General features: G+C 40.5%; 1 protein-coding gene across 6 annotated transcripts in view; it reads right to left on the bottom strand.

Moving 5' to 3' along the window:
• Positions 1–460: 460 nt before the first annotated feature.
• The window catches only part of TAF1B (TATA-box binding protein associated factor, RNA polymerase I subunit B), a 69098-nt gene continuing 48130 nt past the window's right edge, over positions 461–21428 (bottom strand). For all 6 annotated transcript variants that reach the window (XM_086699987.1, XM_025927343.2, XM_086699989.1 and 3 more), the window contains 7 exons: positions 17311–17458; positions 15344–15521; positions 14736–14782; positions 12009–12099; positions 7376–7446; positions 6476–6698; positions 461–665 (listed from right to left, as the gene is read on the bottom strand). In XM_086699987.1, the coding sequence (XP_086556113.1) occupies positions 461–665; positions 6476–6698; positions 7376–7446; positions 12009–12099; positions 14736–14782; positions 15344–15521; positions 17311–17458 (963 nt within the window). The remainder of the gene's footprint in view (positions 666–6475; positions 6699–7375; positions 7447–12008; positions 12100–14735; positions 14783–15343; positions 15522–17310; positions 17459–21428) is intronic.

Genomic DNA, 21428 nt, shown 5'->3' with positions numbered 1-21428 from the left:
CAAGAAACATTCATAATTTAAAAAAAATACAAGAGTTCACTTGTTTTCCAATACATGTTTTTTTTTTGTTTTTTTTTTTTAATTTTTTTTTTTTTCAACGTTTATTTATTTTTGGGACAGAGAGAGACAGAGCATGAACGGGGGAGGGGCAGAGAGAGAGGGAGACACAGAATCGGAAACAGGCTCCAGGCTCCGAGCCATCAGCCCAGAGCCCGACGCAGGGCTCGAACTCACGGACCGCGAGATCGTGACCTGGCTGAAGTCGGACGCTTAACCGACTGCGCCACCCAGGCGCCCCTTCCAATACATGTTTTTATAAGCACATTTGCTACAGATGTGTGTCTATGTAAGCATGTATATGTAATAAAATTCTACTTTCCACGATTCTCTGGAATATTATACTTTGACATTATTGTCACTATTGAGATATTTTCCCAAGAGAGTTTCGATTTCATTTTTCTCAGTATTTTCTCCCTTTCCTGGATCTTGAAGATTTCTTTTTCGTTTTACTGTATTTTGTTTTGAAAAGTCTCTTTTCAATTAAGCTCACTTCTTCATGGAGAAAAGAGGTCTTTATTCTTAGCAGGAAGGCGAAGAGGTTTATTATAAACTGATAACTCAGAGAAAAATTTGATTCTTCATAGGTCGTCACATGTTTACAATAGCTAGAAAGGGAAGAAAAAGGAAGAAGTTATCTTAAAATGGCCATTTGGAAATGTATGCACCTATCCCTGACACATCCACTAAACAACCTCGCAAATATATGCGGTTCGGCTTAAAACAGTACTCTGAGTTGGGAGGAAACTTGGAACACCGGCAAATCTCCTTAACTTTAGAGGACAAGAGGTCAGCACCACCCATAGCTACCAGGCCAGGGTACCGGACGCCCCAGAGCCAGGCCTCACAATTCCTCGCCCAGACGTCCTTCCGTCCCAGGTGGGCTGCTCTCCTTATCCTGCTCGAGGCAAACAACGGCACACAGGAAGGGATTCTGGGCACATTTTTTAAAATAAAAGAAAATAAAATAAATAATCCCTAATCCCCACCCAAAATAAGACACCAGCCTTGATAACGTAGCCCGCAATCTTGTGCCTATTACAGAAACAAGAGTTCACAAAGCAATTTCACTGATCTTAAAAAGTAGTAGAACCTGAATCTGAACAAATCTCCAACTACCACCAAATCTCTAATTACGGACCCCTAACTCACTCTAACTCTCCATCTCTAACTATACCAAGGTGTAGGCAATCCAGGGCACAGACGAACTAGTCTCAGGGGCTATGATCAGCAAAATGCAGGCTATGGGAATTTATACAGAACAAAAGGCCTGGGTTCTTCAACAAGTAATTTTTCCCTGCAAGGGGTAAAAAAAAAAAAAAAAAAAAGACATACAAGGGGAATTTACAAACGAAAACACTCAAGGAACACCTTAGCTACTTGCCGTGTATAGGTCTTATTTGGATTGAATTCTATTAAAAATTTCGTAGCAATTGGAAAAATCTAAACATTGGCTGCATGTTTGATAGTACTGCAGAATTACTATTAGTTTTTAAATGTCTGATTAATGCTATTATGGTTTTGTTTTTAAAAATATTATGACATTTGAGATATGCTTCCAGATAATCTGGGGGTGGGGGTGAGGAGGGAGTCGGCGTGGGTGAAGCAAGTCCAGTCATGCTAACGGCAGTTAAAGCCGAATGACAGGTACAGGGAGGAGGGTTCATTAAACTAGTCTCTCTATTTTTTAATATACTTGACATTTTCCATAATAAGAAGCTTAAAAAACAAGTAAACAACATACACAGGATATGCGCTTTTAGGATTTATCTAACATATATGATCCTCGGTTCCTGAAAGAAAGTTAATGTTTGCCCCACAAAACTCTGCCCCCATCAGTTGTGACTACGGACAACTATACTCGGTTCTCTGACCTGTAAAATAGGAAAAAATAACAGTGCCTGCCGCCGAGAGTAGACAAAAGCATTGAATGAGAACATTTATTAAGCACTTAACCCTATGGTTGGCACCTCACAGGGGCTCAAAAATGCTCACTTCCACTATACTCCTTTAAAATTGATTTTTGTTTTCACTTAAAGTCTTAAGACTACTCGAATGATGATACACAACAAAGCCAACCTCCTACCATATTCACTAAGAGGAAATTTAAAAGCCTCAACTATTCATTGGTTGGTTTAACAGAAATCAAATATAAGCCATTTACACGAATTCTCACAAAGTGGTGCCCTCTTTTCTTTTAAATTTCAGCTATTGTGAGAGAGATTCTTTCAGACAAACGGTTACAACAAAAAGGGTTGTTACCTTGCGAGGCTCTACCTCTATACCAGAAAGATAACAAAAGGCATACAGATTATTTGCTCCCATGAGGGCTTTTATTTTTAAGCTGAATCCCTAGGAATACCTTCTAAGGATTATATTCTTTATCACAGACTCAGAAAACTATCCTAGAGTTGTAAGCCATCAAACTGAATACAACACACAACAGTTTGTTATTGCCAAGCATTCTGCTGTGAGAAGAACATGGGCCAACTGATGTTCCTTGATCTCTGACACGGAAAATAAATGAGTGTGGCAAATGGATGCTATAAGAATATGCTTACACAAACAATTTTATGTGAAGGGATGAAGTACAGGTTTACATTTAAAAGAGGGGGCAGTCAGTGTAAAGGTACATTTGAACTTCCTCATGAGAGCTTCCTTGAAAGAAGTTCAAATGTCTGCAAAAAGAATAGTTTCGCAAGTCTGTATACGTACAAAAATAAACCTGCTAACACGAGTTAATGTTTTGGTGGTCTGAAATAGGTTCAAATTTGGCATGTGACATATTTGAGTACTTTTTTTTTTTTTTACTATAGTTTAAAATACTAGTTAAAATTAAAATTTTTATTTATTTTAAAAAGTTTTTAAAATATTTACTTATTTTTGAGAGAGAGACAGACAGGCAGGCAGACAGACACAGCGTGAAGGGGAGAGGGGCAGAGAGAGAGGGAGACACAGAATCCGAAGCAGGGTCCAGGCTCCGAGCTGTCAGCACAGAACCTGATATGGGGCTTGAACTCATGAACTGTGAAGTCATGACGAGAGTCAAAGTTGGATGCTTAACTGAAACCCTAACCGGATGCCTCTAAAATAAAAAATTTTTAATTCAAATAAGATTTTTGTGGGAGCAAAAAAAAAAAAAAAAAAAAAAGTGTGTGTGTGTGTGTGTGTGTGTGTGTGTGTGTGTGTGTACATCCAAAGCCTCTCCATTTCCCATGGGTGGCAACTTGAAATACCATGGCTGTTCCTCTTCCTGCGGAAGGGGAGAGGAACCACCGGCTCGTCTCAGGGAGGTCAAGGGCAGACACCTGATTAGCCAGTGCCTCCAACAGGCCTTCAGACCGAGCTAACTGCCAGCGACTGGCCTACTTACAGACGGGCACTTGTGGCAACTGAGAAGTATGAAGGGCATTTTGATTCATGAAGACGGCTGGCTCCGCCTCAGGCAAGAAGGATAAACGGCCTCTCGTCGAGAGGTGCTCTTGTCCTCCTTGCCTAGTCCTCCAGGCCTGAGAGTTCGCACAAGATTTTACAGACGTGAGTCTTCCGTGTGACAAAATTCTCTACACAGCTGAAGATCTGCTCTCCTCAGCATCAGAACACTTCATTTTAACCATTTTGTACGGACACCTTTTAAAACTGAATGATTCGTGACTCGGTTATCTTAAACAGAGCACATTCAATATAATGTGTTTTAGCCTTCACAATTATATTGTTACCGGCTGTCCATTTTTACTGTAAAAATACTAGGAAATACAGCTAAGGAAAACAAACCCAAAGAGAATGCACACGGCATGTGGGTCTTGCTCTGTGTTCAAGCGGAGACCCCATCAGGCTTATCTTGTGGCGTGGAGGGACTGGACTGTGTGTCATGAATGAACTTCAGACCGCTGTAATTTCAATTCTTCTGTCTGCTTCTGCTTCTGATGCCGGCTCCTCTACCGTTTACCGGGTGGGTGTCACTTAACGTTTGCTGTCAAGATGATTATCAGCACAGCCCTTTTCGGTGTCCCTCCTACTTTGTTTCTTTTGATGATGCGGAGTTTGGAAATCAGACAACTCGGCCTGACAGAAATACACCCGAAGGCAGAGTAAGCAGGCTGTGAGCGAGGGGCCGAGGGGCTTCCTGAGAAAAGTGCATCAGCTCTAGTCCTGGACCCTGGGGCATTTTTATTGGTTCGCTGAAGCCTTTTTTGCTTACCCTCTGGTTCTAGGCTATGGTCGAAATAGGCAAGGTTGACAGAATTTTGGTGCATAAAGTCACGGTATCACTGATGCTTCGTCTATAGGTTATAATTTTTAGCCTTAACAGTTGACACAGAGAGAAAAAAATCTCCGCTGTTTCAACTCTGACTATACCAAGGTCTCTTTGTAACTGTCTTCTATCACCGTATGACATCTGTGAAGAACGTCTAGAAATACACTGACTGCACCACGGGAAAAGCATAAAGGTACAATGAGCGCCTCCCTCCCTCACTCAGGACTGACCCTGCCGGTGGACGAGACAGAAGGGCGCCAGATCACCGCTTCCTAACGTGCTGGTCTCACGCGGGGGCTCCTCACTGGCCGGGACTACGACCTTTTCTCTTCCTTTTGATGCAATCTGAAAACCTGAAAGAGTCATTGCTCTGACCACTGCAAAGGAATGTATCACCTCAGACACGGAGCTGACCCGGGGGTCGGGATTCCAGCATTTCCCCGTTGCTGCTAAGACGGCGGCACCCCAGTCATTCTAGACTCTGCTCAGCCTTTCTTAAGTAGTAAATTTTAATGCAGATGACTTCATTTTGTTATTTACTTTTGGATTTTCTACAGCTTACTTACCTTTGATTGCTACTCAACTTAGGAAGAGAAACTCTTTAACAGAAAATTAGGTTTACTGAAAACAATGATCATAGTTTTCATTTACTGAGATTTACTAGATGCCAGACACCAAACATCTCATTTAATTCTCATCTCTATTTTCCATTCATTCATTCAACGAGTAATTGGCGAGCACCCAGGCCCCGTTTTAGCCTCTGGGAGTTTTCACTAATTCATTAAGACAGAGTCCCTGCACTCAAGGACCTTACAGTCTATTCCAGTGTGAGAAGGCAGGCAAGTAAGCAAATATAATAACAATCTAGTCAATAGTGACAGAAGCTATAAGAAAGAAAAAATAGGCAAGGGGAACAGGGGGTGATGAGGTGTGTGTGTGTGTGTGTGTGTGTGTGTGTGTGTGTGTGTGTGTATGTGTGTGGTGGGGGGGTAGCTGGTGCTAGTTTAGACAGGATGGTGAAGAGAAACTGGAGCAAACACCTGACAGAAGTGAGCCCTTGAGGACACAGGGAGGAAGACCACTCCGGGCTGGGGGCTCAACAGGTGCAAAGGCCGGCGTGGGGAGGGTGCTTGGCCAGCTCGAGCCACGGCCAGGAGGCCGGCGTGAGCAAAGGCAGTGAACACGGAGAAAAGGAGGGAAGCAGGGAAGGTCAGAGAGCTCTGGAGGGTCTTCGGACTTTCCTGTGAGTGAGAGGGGAGCCCCTGGAGGTTTCGAGAAGCGGGCAAAGATCGGCATCACGCGCTGTTTGCGCCATGGGAAAAACAGAAGGACATGAGCCCCTCCCTCACTCGCGCAAACGCTGGTTTTGCAACTGGGGCCACAGAGCCGTAGAGCGGGAAGTGACCTGCTCGCTGTGGGCAGAGCAGAGCCGGGGGACGGACAGCCGGCTGCACTGGCACATCCTCTTTACGGGGAGACTGCCGGACGGATGGTTTCTATGCATCAAGACTGAGATTAGTATCGGATGAGCTTGGTGTAAAAATACAAAGTCACAATGAAAAAAGTCTTTATATCCTAAAACTCTTTTCAGCTTTGTTGAGATAGTATCGACACGACGTATGTTAAGTTCAAAGCGTGCGACGTACATGTCGTGAAAGGATTATCGCAGTAAAGTGAGTTAACACCTCCATCCCTAAAACTCTTAAACGGGACTCAATGCATTAATTCCAATTTTCTTGATTCTAAGCCCAACATCATCATCTTCTTCTTCTTCTTCTTTTTTTAAATTTTTTTAACGTTTATTCATTTTTCAGAGATGGAGAGAAACAGAGCATGAGCAGGGGAGGGGCAGAGAGAGGGGGAGACACAGAATCCGAAGCAGGTTCCAGGCTCTGAGCTGTCAGCACAGAGCCCGATGCGGGGCTCGAACCCATGGACCGTGAGATCATGACCTGAGCTGACATCGGAAGGTTAACCAACTGAGCCACCCGGGTGCCCCGCCCAACATCTTCCTAATTCCAACAAATGACCTATCTGGTCCTCACGACAGCTCTAATTTTAGGTGACTTTTTGAATTCGAAAAGAATACTGCTTCATGCCAAATGAGGGATTTCATGATTTTTTTTTTTATCCTTTGATTTTTTTAAAAGCATCACATACCTTCTACAGAATTTCTGTGTACTTAGCCAGTAGAGTGAGTTCTTGGTTGTCAGCGACTGGCCTTTGTTCTTCAGGATCCCCTGGAGGCTGTGTCCGTGGAAACAGGTTCTGGCCGCGTCTCCTTCTGCCCAGTTGAACTGAAAACTCGAAGGCTTTTTTCTTCCAACAGTTGGTGTTGAATCAACCAATGTGCTAAATTGTTTTTGTAGATCCACCACCATTTCTGGAAATGGGAGGAAAAAAGGAAAGGAATAAAATGAAAACTAATGTTAAATCACAGATACTGCCTGTAGTTTACTTGTTAGCAACGTACTAACGTCGGTTTCTGAGTTTTGATAAACGCACCAAGATAATGAAAGGCGAAAACAGTAAGGGAAACTGAGACTGGATGAGGGACACTGGGGAACTACTTAAAAAAGACTAAAATGGTAAATTTTATATTATGTATTTTTACCACAGTTGGGGGGGGGGGAAATTAACAAGACAACCTAAAGGCAATTCTCCAAACCAGAGTTCTGAGTGTCATAGAAAGATAGGATTTCAGATTTTGGTGGGAACTTAAGTTCTGTTTTAAAAAATGCAACATTCCTGCAATAGATTCCCATGGAGATTTCTTGCAGATGATGATGTTTCTTTGGATGTGCATTGAAACGTTTGTTGAAGAAGTAAAAAAAGTTCCTTCGGCACTCACTTTTTTTGTTTTTTTTTTTAACTATTTTTATTTATTTAACGCAATCTCTACACCCAAAGTGGGGCTCAAACTCACGACCCCCCTATCAAGAGTAGCACGCTCTTCTGACTGAGCCAGCCAGGCACCCCTAGGCACGCCCTTTTCAAGTCAAGATATTTAGCTTTTCTACATGGTGATGCTACGGGGCATTAACAGAAACCACAACTCACCTCGTCTTTTAAATGCCACTGCTCTGTCAATGGATGAGTGGTAGAGTGGCTTTTCGCTTTTCCACAGATACCTGCACAATACAGAAAAACATGCGGAGTATGACGGAGAAGAAATGGACCTAAACACAGTTCAGAAAAGTTTCTCTGAAGCGATCTCTGAAATTCCTGCTGTTAAGTGTCGTACCTCTGCCTTGGAATGACCTACTGACACGGGTCTGTAGCACTTATGTCATAGATGTAAGTGAGGAGCGCTGAAGGTGACAGCAAGCCAACAGAATGACGTGCTCATCCCCAAACTCTCCCAGGTGTCATAAGGTCCTGAAGAAGCTATGAATTATATAAAAATGTAGAAATGGTTTCCTTCACCATAAAATTCTCTTGCTGTCTGTTCTCATAAAGTGAAACCACCTAAGAAACCACTGTTCTTTGTGCCTTGGCCAACTGTCCTTTGGCTGAGGATTAAATCAGAGGTGTCCTGATTCTGGTAACTCATACGAGGTGAACAGTCAGCACCAAGCTTCTGATGTAGTGATGCAATCGATGCTGATAAGTGACAGTTTTCCTGAAAATTATGTACGAACTAAATTTTAGTGAACCATACATTTAAAATATATCCGAGAGCTTGTCATTGAAACTTATGGGAAACAAGTTTGTGATTCTTTCAAATATCTTTTTTGTTATTTATTTTCTTAAATAATAAGCGTTAACAATGTACTCGGGGGGGGGGGGGAATAATAAAGAAGTTCCCTAAATGCTTTAATCCCAATCAGTGGATAAACCCGCTATTAAAAATTCCTTGTGGGGGTGCCTGGGTGGCTCAGTAGGTTGAGCGTCTGACTTTGGCTCAGGTCACGATCTCACGGTCCGTGAGTTCGAGCCCCGCATCGGGCTCTGTGCTGATAGCTCAGAGCCTGGAGCCTGCTTCGGATGCTGTGTCTCCCTCTCTCTCTGCCCCTCTCCCCACCTAAAATAAATAAACATTAAAAAATTAAGAAAAAAATTCCTTGTGATACCTAATCTAGATAGATTTTCTTACGCATTTATAATAAATGCCTCTACAGGTAGCAACTGTGCTATAATCTAGAAGACATTATTTCCTTCGGGTCATACGCCTAGGAAATGGGAAAAGCGATGTAAAATGACATTTTAACTGTCTAAACACTCCTTCTTTAAATTTGTACTTTGCTTACCTCTTCCCCAAACTATAAAAGCTACAAAAAACAGAGGCACGTCACAAAGTCCTAATGTTTTCTGCAGGAATCCTATATGCTTCCCACCAGTCTTCCCATTCTATTTCCCAACTATTAAAACCTAAGGTATAATTTACACACACCCCCTCCCCCCCCAGCTCAGTGTACAGGTCGGCCGGCTCAGACACACACACACACAGTGGCGTAACGACCACCATGGTGAGTATACAGAGCAGGCCCGTCAACCCAAGGTCTCCCGTGCCTCTTCACAGACAACCCCTCCCCACGCTCCCACGTCCCTGATCTCAGGCCACTACTGATGTTTTTCCATCTCTCGAATTTAGCCTTTCCCAGAATGCCATATAAAGGGAATCATACCACATGTCACCTTTGGGGACTTTTATTCAGCATAATGCATTTCAGTCATTCGTATTGTGGATGCATCCGAAGTCTGTTCCTTTCACTGCCGAACAGTATCTCATTGTACAGACATATTCCGCTTGGTTTATCCATTCACCTGCTGGAGGGCATTTGGGTAGTTGCCACTTTTTGGCCATTGTGAATGGAGCCCGTACAAACATTCGAATGGTGATTTTTACGTGAAGTTATCATTTCACTTGGGTAACTATGTAAGAGTGAAATTACTACATAGCGTTATTAATGTTTAAACGTATGTTTAACATTATGAGAAACGGTCAAACTTCCAAAATGGCTGAACCATTTTGAATTCCCACATTTGGTATGGTCTTTTTTGTTCATGTCGCTTTGTTTTTGGCCATTCTAACTGGTGTGTAATGATATCTTGTTGTGGTTTTAATTTTCATTTCCCTATTAACTAATGATATTGAGCATCATTTCATACATCTTTAAAAATTTTTTTTAAATAAGGTCAGCTGCTTCTTCTTTTTTTTAATGTTTATTTATTTATTTTTGAAAGTGAGAGAGAGAGAGAGAGAGAGAGAGAGAGAGAGAGAGACCCCGTGTGTGTGCATAGGGGGAAGGGGCAGAGACGGAGACAGAGAATCCCAAGCCGGCTCTTTGTTCTCAGTGCAGAGCCCAACACGGGGCTTGAACTCACAAACCATAAGATCATGACCTGAGCCAAAATGAAGAGTCAGATGCTTAACTGATTGAGCCACCCAGGGGCCCCATACATCTTCTTTAGTGAAGTATTTAGTGAAATTCAAATCTTTTGTCCATTTAAAAAATTAGGTTTTTTTGTCTGTTTTCTTACTGTATGAGAATGCTTAATATTATTCTAGATACAAATCTTTTATCAGGTATGTGATGTGCACATATTTTCTCCCACTGTATCGCTTCTCATTCTCTTAACAGTGTCTTTTGAGGATAGATATTCTTTCTTCTGATGAAGTCCAACTTATAATTTCTTTCTTCTATAGATCACACTTCTGTTATCATATCTACGGAATTGTGCCTCACCCAAAAGGCTGCAAAGATTTTCTGCACATGCTTTTAAATTTTCCTCCATGTTCTTCCCAGCATCTTCCGTAACAACTGGAAGTCATGAAGACAAACTCTTAAGCTGTGATTAGGCTTTCAACTACTGTTTATTAATGTTTTTCATGGTCTCATACATAGTGACCTATACTTAGCTACTCCAGGAGACACTTTAACATTCCTCTGACAACATGGAAGATGATGTTCAGAATAACGGGAGAAAAAATTACAAATTTACGTCAACAATAGGGGTGGGGTAGGGTGAAACAGACAGGTAACAGATTGCACACACAGGGGCTGTGTGCCCAAGCACTGGTCAGTAGTGATTCACTTAGCTCAAAGCACCTACCCTATGAAGAAGGATTTTGGTAACAGATCCCCTGGACAGTCTCTTCCCTGGGTGCTGTTCTCCCAGCCATTTTGAAGATGCCATTTTGAAAACAGACATCCTCTCTTTGGTCAGTAAATTCTCCCCTAGAGTAGCTAAAAGTCAGCAAGTCTTTGATGTGCAATTGAAGGCTGAAATATCAGTTGGGGTTCTAATAGCTATGTCTGAAGTGTGAGTCGGTGCCTGGTTTGAGCTAATAAATGCCTAGTTACCACCGAGACGCCAAGTGGCATGGCCCCTGAATACGTAGCCTCTCAGGATCGGTCAGGACAGCCCGCTGGCACCATAAAAGGCCTGACGTCTGGTTCTCCAACATAACCTGAGACAACGGAACCAACTCCTGTTCTTGCTGCTAGTATTTTACCTGCTGAGACCCAACGACTGAGGAGACCTTCCTTCTCTGACAAGGAAGAGGAAGGACCCAGTTTCCTGGGTCCCACAGGCTGTCAGAAGAAGTTCCCGCCCCACCTCTTCTCTTCCATCACTGTGTCAAACCTGAATCTCGAGAAACTGCTACACCTCTCCCCTTTCTGGCAAGGATCCTCCTCCCCACAGGGCCTCATTCAGCTCCACAAGTCTGTTTCTCTATTTAAAAGCTCTCTTAAATGTAGATGAAAAATTCTACCTGTGAAAAGTGAAATTTAGGTCTTAGAGCACAAAGCAGGCATTATTATCCCTACTTCATTGATGAGGAACCTGGAGTTGAATGAATTCTCATTTTAACTCATTTGAGGAGCCTTTATTTTTCTCAAAGTATACAAAATTAGTTGATCAAATGAGGGTTATTCTAAATTTACATACAATACACAGACATTAATTTTTTCTTCAAAGTCTCGTAAAGACTCAAAGTTCTAAGAATCGATATAAAACTCTTCAAACCAGAGATCAATAGAAATGTACTCTATGTTATAGAAAATATAATGTCTACGAAAATTTATAAGCAATCCAAATTTCAGTGCACCAAGGCTAACAAATTAAGTAACTTGCCCACGGTCACACAACTAGTCTGTATGCAACCAGGATTCAAACCCAGCACTGTCCGTCTCTACGGCTATGCTCTTTCCACTCTATCGCAGTGAACCTACATCAGAATGAGGGCTCAAAGTCAAATGGCGAGACCGACTGAATTAAATATCTTCTCTTTCAGTTTTCTTCTGTTTTGCTTTTTGTGGGGATCTTTATTTGGGGGAATATTCCAACTGCCTGTGTCAGACTGATATTTGTAGTCTTTGTGATACCGGAAAGCAGATGAAAAATGTTCAACTTCGAGAAAGGGGAAGAAGGAGGAATATTAGAAATGGAGGCGAGACTCATGCAAATTATAAAAAGTTAATAACTGAGTACCATGTGGTGCTCTGGATTGGATCCCAGGTTAGAAATAGGACATTAATGGAAACACTGGTGAAATCCAAATAAAATCTGGAGTCGAGTTAACAGGAACACAAAAAACAAAGTTGATTAGGATATATGGGCTAGTATTTCTAGAAAAAATGTCACAGTGCTGATGAGTCTAACTAATGAAACTTCAGCTTTCAAATAGAAGGTAACGGACTTGGAAATCAAGTAGGTAAATCTAGAACTAGAAGAGATAACATACTTTGCCCTGGCTTCCTCCCATTCTTGTTTTTTCTCATCAATAGATTTCTTCATAACTTGGTACCATTTTCTGAAATCAAACCATGGCTTATCTGAAAGAAATGAAATCCATGATTAGTAACCAAATAAGTCACATTATAACCACATACCTCGTTCATTTGAGTCTTCATTCATTGACACAAATAAACACTAGGGAGTCAACATTTTGGGGATTAAGGAGTCACTATCTCTGTACTCCCACATGATTCCTGAGCAATCCGTCACTAAGTTCCTACCTATATTGTGGCCCTAACTAGATTATACTAAAACCTGTATATACCTGTTTCTCCTACATTTGACTATCATCTCCTTGAGAAGAGAGGACATATTTTAGCTGTCACTACAATCATGACTCTTCTTCCCAACCCAACACCCAGCATAGCGTCTGGCACACGGTGAGGCTCCGATATGTCTGCGAATACTTTTGAATTAAGGAACAAATGACTGATAAATGTGCGAAATGGCACTGTAATAGTTGACTCCGGACTTCCAGTTTCATCAGTTCCTATTCCTGTTCTTCCCAATCTGAATCCAAATCCAGAGAATCTAGAGAGAAGTAAGAAAGGGGATTGTACTGAAGAGCTGGGATGAGTGTGTGCTCAAGATGTCGAGGTTAGAGAGACAACAGAATTGAATGTAGTCGAATATAAGAATTCACTCCTCACTCTTTTACTCAATCCACATGGGGGGATGGGATGATTTCAGAGGGAAAAAAAATAACATTAAAGGTAAATCAGAAAAGAGGATTGTAGAGTGAGGGAATCAGAAGGAAGGAAAGGAAGATTATTTTAGTGTCTCTAACACCCAACATGGGGCTCGAACTCACGACTTTGAGATCAAGAGTTGCATGCTCTTCTGACTGAGCCATCCAGGTGCCCCAAGGCTGAATTTGTTATATATTTTCTTATGAAGACAGTCTCCTTCAATGTGTACCTAAGAATCTTTTCAAATGGCCAGTATCATCATCACTGAATTCAATATGGCATCATAGACCATATTGCCACAGAGGAGCAGGAATTACCAAAATAGCTACAAGGACAGGGAAAAACTATAGTGATTCATGCAACACAAAGTTCTGTGAACTTAAATAAGCCACAACTTCGTTAAACCTCAAGTTCCTCATCAATAATGTGGGGAGGCAGGGGACGGTGGACAGCAGGGAGGCAGAGAGAGTGGGGACGGCGACACTCGCCCCGCTGACAGCAGGGATTTATCTGGAGCATCACAGGGCAGATGATATATCAGAGCCCTCTGTTTACTCTAAATGTCTACACAGTCTATGATGGCCCTTTAGCCTGAGAAGGGACATTAGAAGACATTTTGTTCAACCTTCCACTCTGTGTTGAAACTGACATGAAGCAATGTACAGAAAGAAGTATTCTGCACATATTCTGGAAAGAACTCACAAACTGATTTCTACCGTTAAATCCAAGCTCCTAACACCAATGTATGTGCAATATTGGGAGGGGAAAAAAAAGGTCAAACTCTTAGAGTAGAAAAGTAGTTTCCAGGGGCTGGGGGTGGGAGATGGGGAGAGGTTGGTAAAAGGGTACAAAGTTTTGGCTCTAAGATAAATAAGGTCTGAAAATCTAATGTAAAACATGGTGAGTGTAGTTGATTACACTGTATTGCATCATGGAAATTTGTTAAGGGAATAGGACTTAAATGTTCTCTCTCTGTCACACACACACACACACACACCCACACACACACACACACACAGAGGATTAAAATGTGAGGTGATACATGTGTTACTTAACCAGATGAGAGAATACGTTCACAGTGCCAACAAATATCAAATCACCATGATACACGCTTTAAATATCTTACAATCTTATATGTCAATTATAACCCAATAATAAAGCTGAAATTTTTTTTAAAAAAACCAATGAACATAAATCCTAGTGAGGGAACTAAGAAACTAGAATTGAATTTAAGAATTCATGTATTTTCCAAACTTCACTGAATTGCTCCCAGGCCAGACACTGTGTTAGGCACTAAAGATACATTTAAAAAAAAAGAAGAAAGAAAGACGTGGTCCCTCCCTCTGGGAGCTTACAATCTACCTCTCTATCTTTCTATCATTTACGTTGCCCTTACTCTCTGCCAGCTTTTCTTAGCACTTTACAGGTCCTGGCCATCTACCAGGGCTAGACATACCTTGTCCACCAGCTCTAGTTCACTGTGCGAAACCTCCAACAGAAGTTTGTTCGGGAGCGGTTTGGCAGGAGTGGTAAGTTCTGATTTGGGGAGTGGTGAGGTCACAAGCGGGTGTGAAGGGAAGGTAGAATTTTGGAGAATAAAGGTGGCTTTGCCAGGGGTTGGGGGAGGAGGGGGGTAGGAAGGAACACATTTCAGGTAGAAGGACCAGTGTGAGCAAAGGCTGAGGCGTTAGAACAGATGGCATAGTCCCAGAAGTGCCAGCATCTTCGCGGTCTAGTGAGGAGAAGCTGGGACTAAAAAAGCTGGCTGGTGTTTACACACAGTAGGAAATCACTGAAGTTTAGTAGCCTAGATGTATAATTAGATAATTATATGAAGAAATAATTCTGGCGTAAGGTACAATTTGTATACATGTGTGTATATGTGTGTCTTTGTATATTTTTCAAAGTTTCTTCCTTACATCTATTGCTTCTTTTAATCCATCACTTGCAATCACTTTGAAGTTGAATGATAAAAAGTTAAGTACCTTCTTTGTTGTTTTCATTATATTTCTCAGCAGTATTAGACAAAGACCTGGAAACACCAATAAGCAAGTCAATTCATTGAGATATCACTTCTTCGAAGACAGTTGCATTTTGAATTCTTCTTAAAGAAAAGTGTAGAACAGTACTTGGCACCGATGCCAACTTTTAATGGAGAAGCAAATCCCTACACACCCTGCCATCGTTTACGGGCATTCGGGAGGGGTGACACTTCAAGATTCCTTTACTTTCCGAAATAATCTTTGAAGACACACAGCGCCAGGAGCCTACAGGCATACAGATAAAGTGCTACAAGATTCTTTAGGATCTGTGTATGATGATTTAAACTCCAGAATCAGTGAAGCAATGAGAACATGTGTATCTACCTAAAAATAGCAAGAAAACGCAAGGCAAATAACTTCCTAAGGTAGAATTAAATCTCTGACAACTGGCTGAGTCAAAATTCTTGTAAGAAGTAATTGTTGCTACTAGCCCGTGTTCCACACAACTGAGAGGCTCTATTTTCTGTGCAGATAATATATGGAATCCTTTACCTCTGATAATTAGGTAAAAACAGTACGATTTTTTCCTCATAAAATCGATATACACTTACCATTCTAAATTGTCATCCAATAAAAAGAGCAGTTTCAATACGACTACAATAACGGCGACAGCTTGTACATCATATTTAACAGTTTTTGCCATGTTAGCTATGGGGTCAAATGTCAGAAAATCCACTTCTCCTACTCCAGTCATTTTTACCACTTGGCAGGTTAAATCATTCATTTCATCTGTTGAAGAGCAAAACAGCAAAATGTGAAATAAATTCTTTGCCTAACTAGACCACGCTAAACTGTACCTCTGTAAGACAAGTTTTATCATCTTAAGACACGGTACGATGCTAGAAATCAGAGGCACACATTTTGTGAAGAAAAGAAACGCAAAAATGATATCTGTACAGAAACACCAATGGCAGGATCCTGGCAAGGCGTAGCTTTCCCTATTTGGGCTTCCTAAGACATCTACTATTTATAGGACACATTCTGGTACCTAACTCACAGCCACACACTAGTTTTCTATCGTTTCATACAGGTTTCTTGTCTGTGTTTCTACAGCAATTTGTCACTTACTTGAAACTAACTCCCTTATAAGACCAAGCGCTTCTCTACGAGTATACACTCACTCGCTGGCTGACACCCTGGCTAGCACGCTAGAAGGTTTGATGCATATTGAACTTGATGTACTGCTTTCCCAAAGACATTATATGTTCAGTTTAGCCTTCACCTATCATTCGAAGCTGAATAATGTGGCACTTGAAACCAGACGGCCTAGCTAGGGCCTATATATTTAGGCTTTCCGATCATTACCTTTGTGACTCTGGATTAGTCACTTCCTCATTTGTAAAATGGGTTATGGGAGGATAAACTGAGATTAAGTAAGATAGTACAAGTGCACATACTTTGAAAACACTAAGTTACTAAACAAATTTCTTTACTCCCTAAGTACATAAGATATGCAACATTCTACTTTAATTTAAGCAGAATAGCTATTATTTATAAGAGCATAATAAATTGTAATGAATTAAATTGCAATTTGATGCATGCATTCAGTCGCCATTTCCTCTTGACTTTATTTCCCTCTCTATCCAACAGCAAGCCCATGAACCAGACGCTTGCCATGAGCCGACCTGTGTCAGTTACATTTTGGTAAGCCCCTGTATTCCTTCTATTTATTACCTGGTGTAACATTTGTGCATATATTATGTTATGACATATTTATATTTATTTTTACCGTGAAAATTACACTACACAATTTTGAATATTGCTTTGTTCATGAACATATGCATTTTCCTTCCCCATTTAAAAACTATATTCAATCACATTTTTTATATTGCTCAAGCAATAGGATAGGCACACCATGTTTGTATTTTCTCTTAAGAACATAAGTCCTGAATTTCTCACATTTCTAGTTTAGCAAGAAATTCAGGAATGGATTCCATTGGCAGATTCCATCGAGCTCCCTGTGTCTCGGTATATTGTGAACAAGGCCTACCGGGGCTGTCTCCACATTTGTGTTTCATTGCCTCAGAGAGTTCACTGGGATCCTACCAGACTGATCTCCGTTTGTTTTAGGGACTGGAAATAGCATCATGTTACCAAACACTAAAAACATTACCATAGGTGAGCTTCTGGGGTTTTTTAAATTAGAATTCATTGTGTAATAATCATGCTTCACGTAAATGACAAAGCACTGTCTTTTTTTTTCCGGGAGGGGGGCACCTAGGTCATTAATAACACATATTGAAACGTTTGTTACTTTAATCGCACTCAGCAAACTTACTGTAAAACCAAGCATATCCCTCGTATCAAAACAGAACTCTTTAATTTCTGAACAATGTCCTTTTAACCTTGTTATGTGGCCTGAAATACTTTAAGAAAGGATTGTGAAATTAAGCTTCATGTTACTATGGACGCTGTCAGGTGGCTCTAATAGTCAGTGATTTGAGAGGATTCCGTATTTTGTTCATTATAATTCTACAATTCGATAACAGCTTCCTCACCACATACCCCACACACTTACCAGGGAGATTGACTTCCATCAAGTATTTCATACACAAGATGTTTGGATGAAGATAGCAGTCTTCAGTTATGTCTGGAAAACGTGGCAGATCTAAGAATTTGGCAATTTCAATCATCTTTTTATAGATATCCTCATAGGTAGGCCAAGACTGAAATAAAAGATAATCAAGGTAGCAACTTTTGCAACATAAATTACTTTTAGAAAATATTTTCTGATTTTAAAAGTAATACGTATTCACTGAATAAAATTTGGAATGTGGAGAAAAGCATTAAGAGGAAAACACCCATAAATCCTTACTATCCTCTTAGCAGTTTAAAACAGTAATAACGTTGGGGCGCCTGGGTGGCGCAGTCGGTTAAGCGTCCGACTTCAGCCAGGTCACGATCTCACGGTCCGTGAGTTCGAGCCCCGCGTCAGGCTCTGGGCTGATGGCTCAGAGCCTGGAGCCTGCTTCTGATTCTGTGTCTCCCTCTCTCTCTGCCCCTCCCCCATTCATGCTCTGTCTCTCTCTGTCCCAAAAATAAATAAACGTTGAAAAAAAAAAAATTAAAAAAAAAAATAAAATAAAACAGTAATAACGCTAAATAAAAAGGCCACTAAAATTCCATTTGGCTCATAAAACTCCTACTGGCCTTCCCCATGACAGAGAGAAATCCTTACTTCTTGCCAGTCACAGAAGAACCTGGGGGAAGGGACAAAGCTGTGACCCAAACCGGAGTTACAGAGCCATCGTGTCTGCTCTGCTGCACGATCTCCCTCCCACACCTCCTCACCACACCCTCTCATTCACCTTCAAATTCATGGCCACCAAGTTTAGCTTACTGTTTCACTATGTTCACATGCTTCTGCGTGGGCGGTAATACCAAGGCTTAAGTCTAATAGGTAAAAATGCACAACTCAACTTCTCCCATATAACTGCATGCAAGATTCTCTTATAGAATTCAGGAAAATCTATGAGCTATTATTAAGAAATGCATGCTGTTCACTTTCAGATCACCCCCGTAGTTTAATTGGTATGCTATTTTTATTTTTGCCATTTATAAACATCTTTGAAATTAATACTACATATAATTTTGCCTCATTGACTCATCCATTCACATAAAAAATGTTAAATCTAGAGTCTATGCGAGGTACTTTGGGAAAGGTAAAGATGAATAAAACAATGGCTTCAAGGAGTTTATAACCCAGAAAGGTGTGTGAAAATAACCACAGTATAAAAATAGAAAGTTATCAAGTAACTCAAGTAAGATTTTTTTTTTTAAGTCTTATGGAATTTCAGAGAAACTAACATTTCTGATATGGTAGGACCCTGTTAAAATAGGGCCTAAAGACAAACATTTTGGCAACCTGGTTGGCAGTGTTAAAGTTGAACATGTGCACATTCTTTGGTGAAGCAACTCCACTCCTAGCTACATATCCCCAACAGAAATGTACATGATGTCCACATAAAGACACGTGCCAGAACATTCTTAATAACGCTATTTTCAAAAGCCCTAAGCTGGAAACTACCCAAATACCATTAACGATAAGTAAATTTTGATATAGTCTCATAAAGGAGCACTTTGCAGCAAGGAAATGAATGCTCTGCCTGCAACGACATGGATGAATCTTCAAGACATCACGTTAAAAGAAAGAAGCCAGGTGCAGTAGAGAACGATCCATGCATATAAAGTACAGAACCCAGCAACTCGGCACCAAGCTTCTACGGAGTGAGAAGTCAGGACAGTGATCACTCTGGAGTGGGGGCGGGGGGAACGACTAGAGTGAACACAAGGGTGGAGTTACAGAGGTGCGAGTAATGCTGTCGCTCCCTGTAGCAGTGTTGCCTTTTCCGTTTTTTTCAAATGTTGAGATAGAGTGATTCTACTTGTACACCGAAATATTGTACATTGTATTCTAATCTGTGAATTTAAAAGAAAAAAAAGGAAATCAAATCTCATTGACCTTCGAGATGAACTGGTCTTTTTTCTTTATAAAATTACTTCATTTAGAACAGTTGCTTCATTTTGCACAAGATTTGAAGTATCTTTTCAAGTTAAGACAATTTTAACATTACCGACAAGATTTATGGCAATTCTAATCCTTTTAAATAATGCAGGCAGGATGTATAATTAAGCATTTTTATCTGCAAACAAAATAAACACCAGAGCAGTGAATGTTCCCCTTAGAAAAAAAATCATCTCAAAAAACCAATTTGATGTATGATAAATTCATGACTAGTATCATGTACGATAAGTTCAGGACTGTAAGGTCCTTAATGAAAAGCAATCTGGGAAGCTAAGAAGATCTAATATATTTTCAAATGTCCACGCTAAAAGCTGGTAGGTCAAACTAAATATCTGGTGACAAATAGGCTACCGTTCTTTCACCTATGAACAGGGGGTAAAATAATTATTAATAATGCAAATCTACGGATTTATAGTTTACAATTGATTCTAGATTCTCCTAATCTCCATTCCATAGGGCAGACTTCACTTTCAAGTTTTTCATTTATTTTTAAACAGACTTTTCCTTTTTGACTAACACTGAAAAGCTTTTTTCAAAAGGCGGCTAGACGGTTTTCAGTATCCTTCCACTTAATGTTTACCAATCTTCTACAACTGTTACACACATAGGTTGTTTCTAATTTTTACACTACTATAAATAATGTCATGGATGTATTCTAGTAACACTTAAATTTGATTATAAAAATAATACATGCTCATTACAGAAAAGTTATGAAATATAAAATACTATAATAAAGACAATAAAAAATGCTTATAACTTAGGGAAAGCCACTGTTAGGATGTTGGAGGACTTTTCTCTCAGCCCTTTGGGGCATATTCACATTTATAACACCGGGATTTCAATTCGACAGCGTCTTTGACAACTCCGCTTGAGTATCTTTCCACTGAGTCAAATGTACACGCTCCAAACTGAGTTATTTCTCTTCCATACCCCTACTTTTAGTCCCCCGTTGGTATCCCTTACCAAGCCACAAAAACCCAACATTTGGAACTCGTCCTTGACAGTTCCACTTCTTACACACCACGTGCACACAGACTCTTTGCCTCAAGGCTGGGTCTGGAAGGCTGCTCGTCCCCATCCCTTCCATAACCACTACCCTCCTCTCAGCCTCCGTCACCCCAGTCTGGGCTCCCAACCAAACGGTATCTCCATATCCGCCTTTATCTCTTTGAAACTAGCAGCAAGAGTGATATTTCAAAATGAAATCTGACATGTCACTCCTCTACTAAAATCTAATGGTTTACCTTGCTCTCAGGCTAAGCTCCCATCTGTCTGAGAACCTTTGTACAAACCGAATTAGCTGTATAAGTTTTGTCTCCTAAATTTTCACCTAACGTTATATTTTGTGTGTATTTTCTAATGTCATGAGATAGCCTTTGAAAACATCAATTTAAGTCATTGGAAAGTATTCCCCTGTGAATCCAACATTTCCTTATTAATGGACATCTATGTTAGATATACGTTCCATGCATACATATTAAGCAGCTATTAAAAAGGCTTTTTAAAAGCTTTTTTCATAGGCTGTTCCATGACTTAGGAAAATATTCACAGTGCAATACTGAGTGAAACTGAGTGAATACTCAGTGAAAACTGAAAAAGAAATTTGTATGTAGTCTTCAATCCTAATTTTGCAAATATGTTAGTGCACATTAAATAAGACAACTAAAATATAAATGTTAATGGCATCCATGAGAAATTGGATTGTGGGTGATTTTTATCGCCTTCTTTATACATTTGTTTTCTACATTTCTTTTAATCATTCTGAATATATTTCTTTCATAAGAAAAAAATAAATATTCACAAACATATTACAGTAGTCTAAAAAATTACATATAGAATTACCATATGATAACGGCAATTGCGTTTCTGTGTAGATGTCTCAAAAGAACTGAAAGCAGGGACTCTAACAGATATTCGCCACTAACATTCACAGCAGCATTATTCACTACAGCCAAAGGTGAAAACAACTCAAACGTCCAAGGATGAATGGATAAACAAAATGTAATATTATTTAGCCTTAAAAAGCAGGACGCCTGGGTGGCTCAGTCGGTTAAGAGTCTGACTTCGGCTCTGGTCATGACCTCACCATCCGTGAGTTCGAGCCCCACGTG

This window comes from Puma concolor, chromosome A3 (assembly GCF_028749965.1).
Source record: "Puma concolor isolate L17-30 chromosome A3, mPumCon1.1.hap2, whole genome shotgun sequence".
NCBI classification, from domain to species: domain Eukaryota; kingdom Metazoa; phylum Chordata; class Mammalia; order Carnivora; family Felidae; genus Puma; species Puma concolor.
This window is presented reverse-complemented; position numbering and strand designations above follow the sequence as displayed.